At 40.4% G+C, this 14,804-nt stretch overlaps 1 protein-coding gene across 3 annotated transcripts in view; it reads left to right on the top strand.

Annotated features, from left to right (window-relative positions):
• The window catches only part of PDE1C (phosphodiesterase 1C), a 446,524-nt gene that overhangs the window by 392,818 nt on the left and 38,902 nt on the right, over window positions 1–14,804 (top strand). For all 3 annotated transcript variants that reach the window (XM_027840217.1, XM_027840219.1, XM_027840218.1), the window contains 3 exons: window positions 675–850; window positions 3,498–3,734; window positions 11,485–11,553. In XM_027840217.1, the coding sequence (XP_027696018.1) occupies window positions 675–850; window positions 3,498–3,734; window positions 11,485–11,553 (482 nt within the window). The remainder of the gene's footprint in view (window positions 1–674; window positions 851–3,497; window positions 3,735–11,484; window positions 11,554–14,804) is intronic.

Genomic DNA, 14,804 nt, shown 5'->3' with positions numbered 1-14,804 from the left:
TACATCATTTTGAATAAAAAAAAGATGGGAAAAGAAGAGAATGTTGCATCAGGGATGGCCCCCCCACCTCCAAGCTATTTATACCTCCCTGCCTTCTATCCACAAAGATAATGTGATACAGATTTCCCAGGTCCATCATGGAGTCCAGACGTCAGAGTGAGGGGATACTCTCAGTCCTAGGGAACTAGGGAGGAGCTGGGAGAAGAGAAGGGGTGAATAGCCAGTTAATGTCACCAACTGGATGTTATGAATGGGAAATGTTTGCCCCCATGATGGTGAGATCACAGAGCTGAGTGGAGAACTTTGGTACAAACATTAGTCCATTTCATTCCAAATTAGAAATTACAACATAAAAGATATAGACCAGAGGAGGTAAGGGGAATGGAAAGCTTCAAAAGTCCAGAATTGAGACTTTCCGGGGCAGCGGAGGGAGTGAAGTGTGTATGTATTAGACAATTTCTCATTTTCAAACTTTTCAGAATATGTATCCAACTTTCCAAATTTTGTTTTGGAAAACCAAGTGACCCTATCCTAAGACACTGCGTAGAGCCACACCAGTGTATAAGCTATGCTTCCCTGAGGGAATAACTGTTGGACAGTGAGTCCATCTGGAGTGGCTTAGTTGCAGACACTTCTAACATTAATTTGCTGTTCCTGCGTTATCTTGTCCACAGCTTGAATAGCATCAGCCCGTCAGATGCAAAGCGATTAAGTATCCGGAGCACTGGGTCTGAAGGAAGTGCCTCGATCAACAATTCCGTCCTCACTGTGGACTATAAAAATTTTAAAGCCACTTGGACCGAGGTGGTACACATTAACCGGGAGAGATGGAGGGCCAAAATTCCAAAAGGTAACTGATATCACTAGGAAGATTCTAAGCACAATGCCCACAAGACAACCTTAACTCCAACCAAATCTGACCTACTCTTTTTAAAAAAAAGTTTTACTGATATTTTTGGTTTTATGTCACCTATATTTTCCAATGTATCTCTTCCTCTCTCCCAGAGTCATTCTTTATGATAAAAATTTTAAAAGGAGAAAAAAAACCAAATCTAACCAATATATTTAAAAAGCTTGATGTTGCACGCAGTGTTCAACACCCATAGTTCCCCACCTCTGAAAAAAGAAAGCTGGGAGAAGTATCCTCCCTGACCTCACTTCCCCCCTCCCCAAACCAAGGCTGGACCTTCTGCATGTCCTGTCTTGTTTGGTCTTTTGGTGCTTTCTACTCTGTTTTCATTCCTCAGCCTTGTATCTCCTCTTTGGAGCCAAGCTTGATCCTTGTCTTTTCACAGCCTTTAGTTTTGCTTGCTTGCTTGTTCTTATTATTCCTATTTACTTTATTATAATTACTAGCATGTTATTTTCTTGCTGCTGCTTACTTTACTTTGCATCAGTTTCATGTACCTTCCTATGCTTCTCTGTAGCCGTCACACACATCATTCCTTACAGCACAGTCATATTCCACTGCGTTCATGTACCACAGTTTGTTTAGCCATTCTCTATCAGCAAGGTCCACTCTTTCTCTTTGCATGTTTTTTTTTTTTTTTAACTCATGTGAAAAGTTGTGTTCTTGTCTTATAGGAGGAGGCATAACTAGTATACATCAACACCAAGGCTGAAAATGTAGTAGGCTTAGGATCTTTTCTTTTGTAAACATCAAGACCCTACACTGAGTTCATAATAAAGTGAAGGAAACATTCCCAGCCTCCCAGAGAATTAGGAATTGATTGGATGGCCTGAGCCAGAGAATGGTTATTACTTTGATGTCAGCTTGATGGGAAGTCTCCAGTGGAGGGCCACAGGGATCCGTGCTTGGCTCTGTGCTGTTTAATATTTTATTCATATCAGTGATACAGATAATGACATAGAATGCCCATCAAACGTGAAGATGACTCAAAACAAGGAGGGATGAATAACTCATTGGATGATAGAGTCAAGATTCTAAAAGAGCTCTGGAAGTTATATAAATCATATAGGCATTTGAAAGGCACTAGCCATGATAAGTATTCTTTTTGGAGCCTACATTCTCCATCAGAAGCTGATCTGGGGGCAGCTAGATGGTGCAGTGGATAGAGCACCAGCCCTGAAGTCAGGAGGACCTGAGTTCAAATCCAGCCTCAGACCAAACACTTGACACTTACTAGCTGTGTGACCCTGGGCAAGTCAATTAACCCCAATTGCCTTAAAAAAAAATTCAAAAAGAAAAGTTGATCTGACTTAGCTATTAGAATATTTTTCTTACTTATTTTCAATGCTTAGCAGGATTATAGAAATTGTAGGGATAGGGTCTAGGCGTGTGGTATCATTTATGTGTAGAGAACGCCTACTAATACAGGTTAGTGCCTTCTCTGAAACTCACAGATTTTGAGATTTCTTGGAGTACTGAGAAATAAGAGGTGAAATGACTTGCCCAGGGTCAGATAGGCAGGATGTATCAGAGGCAGGACTCCAACTCAGGTCTGCCTAGCTTGAAGACCAATTCCCTATCCACTGCACTGTACTATCTCATGAAATCATGGGGCTGTAAAATTAGTTTGAATGCAATGACACTGAGGATAAATTTTTCAACTAGTAGGCATTCTCTTTGACTTTTCCAATGGTCCAGTAGCCACTGATATTGCCTAGGGTCACATGGCTGAGTGTCAGAGGTGGAATCTGAACTCTGGTCTTCCTGACTCCAGGCCCAGTGCTCTGTCCACAGCACTGTGAAAGAGAGAACTGCCTGCTTCCGGAAGTAGTGGGCTTCCCTCCTTAGAGATCTTCAAGTGGAGGCTGACCGGTAACATGTTTAGTGTATTGTCAAGGGCATTTCAAGAGAAGACTCCTTTTCAGATGTTGCATTGGTAGATGAAGAAGTTCCTTCTGGGAAGGGGCCTCAGAAACTGGCAAGTCCAACGTTCCCATTTTAAAGGTGAGGAAATTGAAGTCTGGAGGAGAGAAGTGACTTGACCAAAGTGCCACAGGTCATAGGATTACAGATTTAGATCTAGACTGGAGTTGGGGGCCGTCAAATCTAACTTTCTTATTTGCAAAGATCAGTCCCAAGGAAGAGAACTTCAATGACTTACTACAAAGGTAGGAAGTGTCTGAGGCTATATTTAAAACCAGATCCCCTATCCACTCTGCTACATGCTAGCTCCCATAGCAATCTGAACTAGGATTTGAACTCAGATCCTTTGGCTCTAAATATCTCATTTTTTCCACTTTAGTTCCCTGGTTCTGTGTTTGTTTCTTTGAGACACTCACTTCCTGGAGCACTCACTTTTAAGGCTTGGTCAGACCCAGTGTGCCTTGTGGACACCTGGAATAATCTGGATGAGACAAGGTCCAGATACCTTAACGTCCACCTTGAGCACCTTTTCACGTTAGAATTTCTAATGAACTTCATTGATTGTTAAGAATGAACGGGTGCTGTGACTGGCAGGGCTCTTAATAACGATGCCTTTCGTTTATCCTCTCCATCACGTGCTTCTCGTAACTGACGGGTGGAACAGAAGAGAAAGCCAAGAGGGAAGCAGAGGAGAAAGCCAAGCAGGAGGCCGAGGAGAAGAAAAAGCAGATGGAAGCCAAAAGTCAGGCTGCAGAAGGTGCATCAGGCAAGCCTGAGAAGAAAAAGTCTGGAGAAGGGAAGAGTCAAGCGAATGGAGGGCGAGTCAACAAAAGCGAAAACTCCCATGGGAAACATCCTTCCAAAGCAGACAAATCTGGAGACAATAAACAGGCTCACGCGGGTGAGAATGGACATTCTTTGGGCATTGCTGGTTTCCTCTCTGAGGTTCTCAATGGCAAAACTCGTATTTTTATTGAAATTAGCATAGTTGAGGGAGGGGAAGGGATGCATCGGGAAGCATCGGTGGTGTTAATACAAGAGATGTCAATAACAATTTCTTGCTTTTGTTCTGTTTTGGCTAGGCAGTGGGGTTACGTGACTTGCCCAGCGTCACACAGCTAGTAAGTGTTATGTGTCTGAGGCCAGATTTGAACTCAGGTCCTCCTGAATCCAGGGCCGGTGCTCTATCCACCGTGCCACCTAGCTGCCTCAACAATTTCTTTAAAGAAGAAATTGATGTGCTTAGAAAAAAAAATTGTGAAGTTGGCTACCTTTAGGAGCACAAATATTTGCTTCTGGGGAAAATATAGGACTTTGGGGGGTACTTTTCTGGTAGTCCATCAACAATTTTTCACCTGAAGGAAAAATTTGCCTTTTCTAACCATGAAATTATTTGACTAAGTGTGCATATCTGCTAGATTATAAACTCTAAGGAGGCAGGAATAATGTTTTGCATAAGCAATTCAACAAACACTTGGTAAGTGCCTAATGTGTCCAAGGCACTGTTCTAGGTGCTTTGGAAATAAAGAGAAAATTTTTAAACAACCCCCCGCCCTCCACGGTATCACAGTCTATTGGGAGCTACAACACATACTCAGAGCTTGAGCTGGACAGTGCCTTAAAAGCCATCTTGTCCAATCTCTTGATTTTAGAGCAGAGGAAGCAAGTCTGTGAAGATCATGTCTTAACTTCTTCCTACAAGTACCTTCACTTGATTAGATCCACTTTATCTTTCTACATTTCTTTGTACATAGTTGTTTGCATGGTGTCTTGCACCATTCGACCAGCAGCTCTTTGAGAGCAGGGACTGCCTTTGGCCTTTCTTTGTAACCCCAGCACTTAGCATGGTGTGGGCATGTGGTAAGTATTTAATAAATACTTGTTGACTGACTGTCTGAGTGACTTACCCAAAGTCACACAATCAGATAAGCATGGGCAACATAATTTAGTTAGGGAGAGCAAGCAGGAATAACTAGTAGGATCGGGGGAGTCTTCCATAGGAAGTGGTGCTTGAACTTGGCCTTGCAGGAAGCCAAGTATGTGAAGAGGCAGAGCTGAGGAGGGAAGGCAATCCTGGAAGAGGCTACAGCTTGTGCAAAGGCCCAGAGATGGGACGTGGGGTGCTGAGTTTGCAGCATAACAAGGAGGCCAGTTTGGCTGAGAAGTAAAATAGGCAAAGGGGAGTCATAGGACACAAACACAACTAGAAGCTTTGTTGAAGTTGCAAAGAGGGAGATTTTAGCTCGATGGCTGGATATTTCTTTTTCTTCATGTTCCTCTGAGTTGTTTCCATCCTGAAGACTTGAAATAGATGAACAGTATATAATTGAACTGCCCCAGGCATTTGTAGTCTATACTGTACGTCCCCATTGTCCCCCACAAGCAACAGGAGCAGGAAAAATAAAGGAAAAGAAAAATTTGGCCAAGCAGGGTTATGTTTCAGGGGAAAGAAACGGTCATCCACACGCTGAGAGCTGCTGAGAGTGCCATGGGCACTGGGTTGAGGATGCTTCCCTCTTCAGAGGAGGCAGTAGAGCACAGACTGGAGTACCACTTAGTGGATACGTTGGAGTGAGGATTCATTTTCAGGTGTGGGCTGGGTGTGGTAACCACTCAAGTCCATTCCAACTGAAAGTCTGTGATTTTAATTCATCTTTGTATGTCTCTTTTCTTCCCTGTCTGCTACCATACCAATATGCATAATAGTGTCTTATGGTATTAGATATTTATGAATGAATGAGTGAATGAATGAATGAATGAATGAATGAAATGGTAAGTTTTCTTTCTTGGCCAATATCTTATTTTTGCTTTGGAGAAAAGCAAGTTGAGCTTATGGCTCTCACAGACTATACAAACACAAAGTAGCCTTCACGTTATCAGCCTTTTAAGAAAAAATAAACTGCTAGGAAAATATGATTGTTGTTTAGTCTTTTATAAGCTAGGAAAGCACTTTGTGAATCAATTTTGTTTGGTCCAGAGGCAAGGAGACAACCACAGTCAGAAGATGCTATGTTCAGCAGACCTTGTTGAAACCAAGACAGCTCTTCTTAGCAAATGAAGAGAAATCTTTTCCAAAGTTTTTGGTCATAGTCATAGATATAGAGCGGGAAGAAGCCTTGCAGGCCATCCAATCCAATTCTGTCATTTAATAGGTGAGGAAACTGAAGCCCAGAGAGGTTGTGACCTGCCCAAGGTCACACAGTAGGCAGGAGCAGACTTGGAATTCAAACCCAGGGCCTCTGACTCTCTGCCCATGTCACATACTGTCTCTGGCCTGGCACACAACTTTACTAGCACTGGCTGGTTTGGTGTTGGTGGCCATGTCTAATTCTATGGCTTGTGCTGGTGTCACTGAGTGTGATTTGCTCCACTCACCTTGAGATTGAGTGTCCAGCTGTTTTAAGAATTTCCAAGTTCAAGAAAGTAGCAGAAATGGCAGGTGAGGACTCCCCTCCAAACCCTAACGCAGGGCTTTGGGTGAATTTCATGATCATCTTTCTCATTGATATTCTAAAAATAGATTCTGATTGAAAAGCATTGGGAAGAACAGCTATTTCCCTGCCCTTGCTATCTACCCCAAGAAGTACCCATGTTGGTAGAAGTATCTGCCCCAAGTTGGCTCAAGGAGTATAGCCCCCGGTGGTGGTCTTCCCTGCTCTAGGCCAACCATGTGATGACTGGCTCCCTTGTCTCCCAGCTGCCAACCTTTGCAACCTGTCTGTGTCTTCTCTGCTCCTTTCCCCTTTCCCTCCTATCTCAGAGGATGAGGTGGCTTTCCTGTTTGCAGAAGATAGCCCCTCCCCCAGGGCCCTTATGGGCAAGGGAGTTTTTGTGTTGGTTGTTTTGTTTTAGGTGAGAGATGTCCTGGGTTTGTATTGAGAAAGGCACCTGGGGAAGGCACCAGTAAAGAGAGAGCTTGATGCTGCCCCTGGGTACGTCAGTTACCCATTTTGGGCTTCCATTTCTTCCTCTGTATAAAGTGTAGCTGGACTCAGTGGCCTTAGAGGTCCTTTCCGTTTTGAAATCCAGGATCCCCTTTATTCTTCTGCTAATGACAACCATGCCGTAAGTTTCACTGCTGTCTTAAAGAGATGATATTTTCCCCAAGAATATTTTAGATCAAAAGCTCAAGGAAATAATATTCTCTCTTTCTTTTGGGAAAAGTTTTTATTGTGAACATAATACTGTGATGAAATGGTTACTAACTTCAAAAAAAGTAGTCTTTTTTGTTTTTTAAACTTTATTTGAAAAATTTTATTTGAAAAAAATTGCTTTCAGTTCTAAATTCTTTCCCTCCCTCTTGCCCCTCCCATACTCACTAAGAAGGCAAGAAATAACACTACCCATTATACATAGGAAGTCATGTAAAGCATATTTCCACATTAGCTATGTTGCAAAAGGGGAGAAAAGCAAGAAAAACAAAGACAGTAGAAGAAAATCTATTTCTCAGAGCTCCTCAGCTCTCTCTCTCTCTGGAGGATAGCATTTTTCAGCATAGTCCTTTGGAATTGTTGTGGACGTGACAAATATTCTCTTCATTGGCATGCAGAGAGAGCCAGAGGTCATCTGACATGCCAAACTGTTGATTTCTTTGGCACAACTTTATTCAAGAAAGAGAAGCAGCTTGGACAAGAGAGTTGGATTTGGCATTAGTGTATTGATGCCGCGGCTTGATCTGTTACTTATTAGCTGTGTGACCTTAGGCAAATGCCTCTGCTTTTCTGGGCCCTGATTTCTTCATCTTCCACATGAGGTGGTTGGGCTGGACAGTCTCCCAGGTCCTCTGTAGCTTGAAATCTATGATCTCAAGTCAACTTTCCTAATTCCCACACTGAACATAACATTTCTGAGCTTTCTCTTTTTTGCTTTTCATCCTGGTTCTCCAATTTCAAATCAACTTGAGATTTAAATCAGAAAACTTGAATTAAATCCAGAAAATTCCTATCCAGTTCTCTTGGTTTCTTCCTGGAAGATGTGGGGTTGGACTTACTGTCATTGGGGAGAATGCCCTACATTCACAGAGAGCCATTCCACCTATGCCTGGGGGACATGGCTACTTTGGTGGGTGCTAGTTGGCATGGACCCTTTTCCCTCCTTTCTCCTTTGTTTAGTAAGGAAAAGGCAGAGCGGAAGACTCCTGGCCTTTGGCAGAAGCACAAGTCTGCTTCTGGGCCTCCCCTATAGTAGGGAAGTGAAAGAAGTATTAAATGTAGAACCAGAGGAGATGGGTTCAAATTCTACCTCTGCCACCTTGCCTAAGCCATCCTGGGTAAGTCACTTCCTTTCTCTGAGCCTCAGTAAAAAAAATAGGGGGAGAATTGGGGAAGAGTTGAAGTAGAAGACTTCTCAGGTCATCTTCCAATTCTAAATTGGTGATCCTTTTTCAGCCCATTTGAAGAAGTAATGCCACATGTAGCAAAACATGAGCCATGAAGTGTGCATTTAAAGGCCAAGGTCTTACCTTTTTTCATTATAGACGATTGCCACAGGCCGTCATTCCCCTAAAAAAATGTATGCATTGAACGAGAGGTGGGAAAAGAAATCAATATAGAGAAATGGTTGGTATAGCCATTGTTGGCTTGGGACCATCATGCCTGGTGGTGTAATTAAAATGATTTATAACTATATGAAAAGACTATTTCAGATCTTTATGTTTACTCAATTACAGTTCACATGGTTATTACTCCACATGTACCCCTGAGGGAAAAGTTTTATTTATTTATTTATTTATTTGTTTATTTTATTTAAGAAGGTTGGGGGGTAATAGTGGGAAGAGAACCAAATTTGGAGCCAGACGATCTTGGTTCAAATCCTGGCTCCACTTCTTACCTGAGGCAAACCTGTTTGGATTTCAAATTCCCCATGTGTAAAAGGAGGGTGTTGGGTTAGGTGGCTTGTAATGTCTTTGGCAGCTCAAAATCTGCAGTGCTATGAACACACAGTCAACCCTCAACTCTCACAGGAGTAACGTTCCTAAAAAGCAGCCCAAAAGTCAAAAATCTGAATGCTGATACATTGAACCTATGGGAAATAGGGGGTCAAGTTCCCATAACCACTAAGAACTATAATCTTTCTCTAGAGATTGCTGAAAATACTACAATTCTTTAAAACAAAAATGTTAATTCTGATAATGTGTACTTTTCCTAACACAGTAACCATGAAATAGCCCATAAAATGCAATACACAAAATAAAATTGGTAACATGCAAAACATTTTTCTCACTAGTAACTCCCTAGAATTCAGTGACCTTTTGTGCTAATATCTCAATAAATTTTCAGACAATATTCACTTTTCATAACACATGGAATCTATAGTAATATTTATAAATATTGTACAGCAAATAAAAGTCTTAAAATTAAAAACCTTTTTAACCTGAATCTTATCTTCCACTGTGTCAGATGGTGGTGTGAAGGTGTTATACTGTGGATAGTGAATCATTGATTCATTGACAACTAAGTCATGGCTAACAGCAGCTGCAGACATTCTAGTCTGAAGTTTATCTAACCCCTTTATTTTCTTACTAAGCCACATCACTGACTTTGCAGACTTGCACTTAGACTTGCACTATGCTTTGGAGGCATAATTGCATTGTAAAACTTGAATTTTAAAGGCAAACAATGAAAACATGCAACAAATGCACAGGGGAGCTTTTAACAATGGTAGGGTGAATAAGACCAGTGAAGCACCTAGTAGGACACCAGCTGCATGCCTTGTGTCTCACATTTTTTCTCTACTGTGTATACCCACCAATGTGCACAGTTGCCAATTTGAAAGTGAAAATGAGATTATTAATAAAATCATATGAATGCTTCAAATCACATAAATGTTGAGGATTGATTGTATCAAGAAGTCATATGCCACTTTTCCAGTGAATTCATTTTAGCATTTTCTGGGTTGAATTTCAAAGATCATCATTGGGGGGACAAAAACAAGCTTAGTTCACCACCAGCTGCTAGGATGCACATAGATCCCCATGTGACTGAAGGTGACTGGTTATTGACATACTTGGCATCATAAAGCCTCTTTTTTACTCTGTTATAGAAGATGACCCTTTAAAGTCTGTGAAAGAAATCTTACTCCTTGACAACCATCAGTCTGGGGGCAGGATCTTACTGATGCTATGGCTTAGTGTTGCCTTTGCATTCAGAAGGTTTGGCATTAAATCCTGGCCTTGCTACTTACAAATTAAGTGACCTTGAGAAGTCACCTAACCTCACTGTCCTTCGGGCTCTTCCTGTGTACAAAAGAAGAGACCAGATTACATGATCTCAAAGGTCTCTCTCAACTCTAGATCTATGAGCCTATGGTCAATGGAAGAAGAGGTATTTTCAAACATTTGGAGTGAAGGAACTAGATTTATCTGAAACATTAGGATAGAAGTGTAATTTTGTTAAAATAGGAAACATTTTCATGGGCCTAATCAATGAGTTTTATTCATTACATCTCTGGATATTCACTCAAATTCTAACTGGCAACAGATTGAGTGGCAAAAGGTATTTATTCTCAAGCAAGCCACTTTGATACACCAGTATTTCTTTTCTTTTCTTTTTTCTGTGAGGCAATTGGGGTTGACTTGCCCAGAGTCACAAAGCTAGGAGGTATTATGTGTCTGAGGTTGGATTTGAACTCAGGTCCTCCTGAGTCCTGGGCTGGTGCTCTATCCACTGTGCCACTGAGCTGCCCCAATACTCCAATATTTCAATAGGTCCAATGTGGGTCCAGTTTCCAGTGATGTGTAGCCAGTGGTATACTGGTAAATATGTAACAGCCTGCTCTCCAAAAGAACATGTACAGCATGACACACTTTTGAATTTTATCTGCATTAGTAACATTTTCTTCATTTTTTCTTAAGAGAAATTTTCTTTCACTTCTTTTTTTAAGTCTAAACAATCAACAAAACAACATATGAAGCCACAGTTTGTATTGTTTACCAATTTTCAAGGTATAAAGGCTCACACTGAAAAATTTAACTTTTTGTTTATGTAAGCCAGTTTGAACTGGCTCCAGCATATCCCTGTCTGTGTCACAATCTCCCCAGGCCTTCTCATCCTCTGCTGCTCTTGTCTGTGTCTTTCCACAAATTTGCCTTGGAGGATTCACTAACATGCGGGGCTCTTCAGTAGTTTCTCTAACTTTACCTTGCCTGGAACCAATCTACCATGGCCCTTCTTGGCAATTTCTTGGCAACCCCCCCCATCCCTTTCCAATTCTGATTCCCCTTCGAATGCTATTGTCCCTTGTTAGATATAAACTTCTCGAGGGCCAGGAATGTCTTGCTTGGTTATTTTGCACCCCCTGTACTTAGCACAGTGATGGGCACATATTAAGTGCTTGATAAATGCTATTTCACTTATTCATTGCAAAAATACAAGAAGACTTAATGATCTGTCCATTGGTTCACATTCTCTCTCTCTCTCTCTCTCTCTCACACACACACACACACACACACACACACATTCTTTCTCTGGCCTATCTTTTCCATCCATCTATTTCTTTGATGACATCCATTCTGCCACTTCTTCTGTGCGGTTCCTCATTTATAATGTATTACTACCTGTTCTCATTCCCCCCACCCCCATCTTGATAGGTCTAGTGTGATTTCTAACTCCTTCCTTAGCAGCCTGTTTACACTGCTGATCTGTCACTTTCAGGTGATGAGAAAAACAAGACAGACAAGAAGGATCAGTCCAACGCTGGCAATGACTCCAAGAAAACAGACGGTAAGAATCCAATTCCCATTATTCTTTCTCATAAAAGAGGCCAAATGTTAGAATTTTAGCTAAATTGGGAATGAGGATATGTAATATATTTGTACATTCATCCTTGGGAAAAGGTAGTCTTTGCTATGGTTGATAAAGCTATTGCCTTCTAAAGAAAAGAATTGATGAATTACAATTTCCTTGACTGTCCCCTCCGCCTCAAAGGTCTGAATTAATCCTCTTTTCCGCCACTTTGCAAATGAATATTAGGAATGAAATTAAGATTGAGGATGATTAGTACCACTGATTGGTTAATAGGCAGTAACAAATGCCATACACCATACTATGATATGCTGTACTACAGTGTGTATATAGTATATACATACATATATCTGTGTACAAACACATGCACACACACCGATATTCCACAGTGAGTGGGTAGGGTACGTGCTCAGTGACCCTCACTTTGACTACAGAATCCTCCCAGTAATGCCATCACTGATAAGTTATCAGGGAGGAACTGAGAACATGAATAACTGTCTAAAAGTGCAGTCCACCATTCCATATACCACTGAGAGCACAGTACCATCTCTTCCCAAATCAATATTATGTTGTTCCCTGTAAATTTTTCAAGGGAAATTGATTTTCACCTTCAAAAGTCAAATCACTCTCCAAAAAACCTGAATTTTAAAGTTAATCGACAATCCAACATTAGTTTTTTAGGTCTAATATATATAAAATTAGAGTTAGAACTCTAACCCCAAAACTATCTCACTGAATAAATATATTTCATATTTTGTTACTGCCTGACATTTGTCTGTACATGACATAAAAGCATAAAATATTAGGGTTTCTAGTGACTTCCTTATGTTGAATACCCTATTTTAATTCAATATTTTTATAGTTCCTATGGTTCAGGAACAGTCAATAGTTACTGAACTATTCCCTTAATGCCTGTTGTTAGAAAAAACTTTCAAGGACAAAACCTAATTAGTAGCACGGTTGTCAAGGGAGAAGAAATCTGACTCTGACCTGAGAAGCTTATTGAAATGAGATCAACCACTTTAGCTTTTAGCACCAATTCATGATGATAGCATGAATGCATTCCTTTCATAGTTTTTCATCTAGGGCCATTTTGAAATCCATTCCACCAGCTTTGTTAGAAAATACTTCTGTGACACCCACATCCAGCTCTGTACCTACATGTTAATGTGAATGGAACTGCTTTTCAAATGAGTGTGCTTTCCTTGAATTTTTGTCACCAAGAATTGAGTTATACAAAGGTCAAAGAGAGTTCTACACAGCCAATGCTCTCTATTCTTGAGGTCTTTGCAATGATGGCACCTTTCTCTATATAAAGTGATTATGGTATCAAAGAAACATGGGATCTGAGATCTGCAAGGAAGCTCAGAGCCCATCATGTCCAACCTATACCCTAACAAGAATCCCTCTTTCAATATTCTCCAAAAAGTAGTCATCCAGCCTTTCGTTGAAGACCTCTATTCTCTTTTTGGAAAATTGTTAGCAATTCTTTCCTTACATCATAATGAAGTTCATCTTTTTGAAGCTCGCCATCCATTGCTCCTAGTTCCACCATCTGGGGCCAAACAGAGCAAGTCTCTTCCTCATGACAGTCCTTAAAATACGTGAAGATGAAACTTGTGCACCACCTCAGGCTTCTCTTCTTCCTCTGCCTTATCTGATACAGCCTGATCTCCAAACTCATTACCATTCTAGATTTCCAACAGGTTCCCAAAAATATTATCTTTTAATGTGACAGTCTGGTAGCAGGCTTCTCTGAAGTTCTTAGCCTGGCCCTTGTGAAATGAAATCACCCAAGCAATATTTGAAACCTTTCCAGTTTAATAGGACATATCTGAGCATGCAGTCCACTATCGTAGGCTTCCAGAACCTGCAAGCCAAGATGAGGCATGAGAATGGGGTTTTAATGGAGATCTAGATAGGCTGAAAATAGTGGGTTCATACCTATATTGATATTGAGCTAGAAAAGACCTTAGAAACCACCTAGTCCAATCTTTTCATATAAAAGACAAAACCAAAGGGCAGAAAGATAAGTGACTTATTTATATATTTATATGTCAAATAAAAATAAATAATCTTTTGCATACCAAGAGGTGACAATAAACATATTTTGTGCTCTAGTACTTCACTGAGAATCATCAAATTCCAGTTTTCCCATTAATATCCAAAGGCAGTATCTGTGAATAATTCCATTCTATATTCCATTTAACACCCTTAAAAACATCCAATCCCAGGATTATCCTAGCAGAAAAGGATAGCCCCCAAAGATTATCAAAGATTATCCTAGCAGAAAAGGATAGCCCCCAAATACTTAAGTTCTGCAGATGCAAAAAGAAGCATATTTTATGGATTCAATAATTCAGTTCAATAGTTGATCCAATAATTATCTGAGTTAAATTATATACTTTGGTACATTGTCTTCTCTAGTCATTCTCGTGCCATTTAATGTGAGCTGAGGCACTAAATCTCGCTCAAATTCACCCTAAGAGATCTGAAACTTTCTTCTTCTTGATACCTCAAATAATCCTCTCTGATACTAGGAATGGTCCACTAATGCTCCTACACACCTACTCAGCATCATTTGTTACCATGTAACTTAATGGTCAGAGCCTCATTCTGCCCTAGTAAGCTGGTACAAACCTGACAAGCTCGGCTTGAACTCAAGAGGAAAACATCCACATCTCCTTTGTATCTTATGATTTGTTAAAAATTAACTCAATCAATAAGACCCTGGAGCAGTATGTCTAATGGTAGCTATCTCTAGGGTGGAAGGGGAGACAGGGAGGAAAAAAAAGGAAAAAAAGAAATTTACATGATGATTTTGTTGTATATTTGGGGGGAATAGCAAGTTGTAGATAGTAGATTTGCAATTTCATATGTAATCATCTTTTTATTGTTCTATGTTATGGAAATGCTTGTTTTATTCCATAAATTAAAAAGAAATAGAACCTGAAAAAAAAAGAAACTATATTTGCAAATATTCTAACTACCTTGGACAGCTCCATTCCAAACAAACTTCATAGTCTTAGTGCAGAGGCCCCTAAAAGAAGGAATTAGAGAGGAGCGAAAGAAAGAAGAACAAGAAAAGGAGACAATTTGTAAGAAATAATTAGAAATATTAATAACAAAACTTCCAGATGATTAAAAATGCAAAGAGAGGCCATTGGGAAACATCTCCAAGCTACACACACACACACACACACACACACACACACACACACACACACACA

Source organism: Vombatus ursinus, unplaced genomic scaffold (assembly GCF_900497805.2).
Source record: "Vombatus ursinus unplaced genomic scaffold, bare-nosed wombat genome assembly UNPS02014840.1, whole genome shotgun sequence".
Classification (NCBI taxonomy): Eukaryota; Metazoa; Chordata; class Mammalia; order Diprotodontia; family Vombatidae; genus Vombatus; species Vombatus ursinus.
Note: the sequence above shows the minus strand (reverse complement) of the source record. Positions and strands in the feature narration are given on the sequence as shown.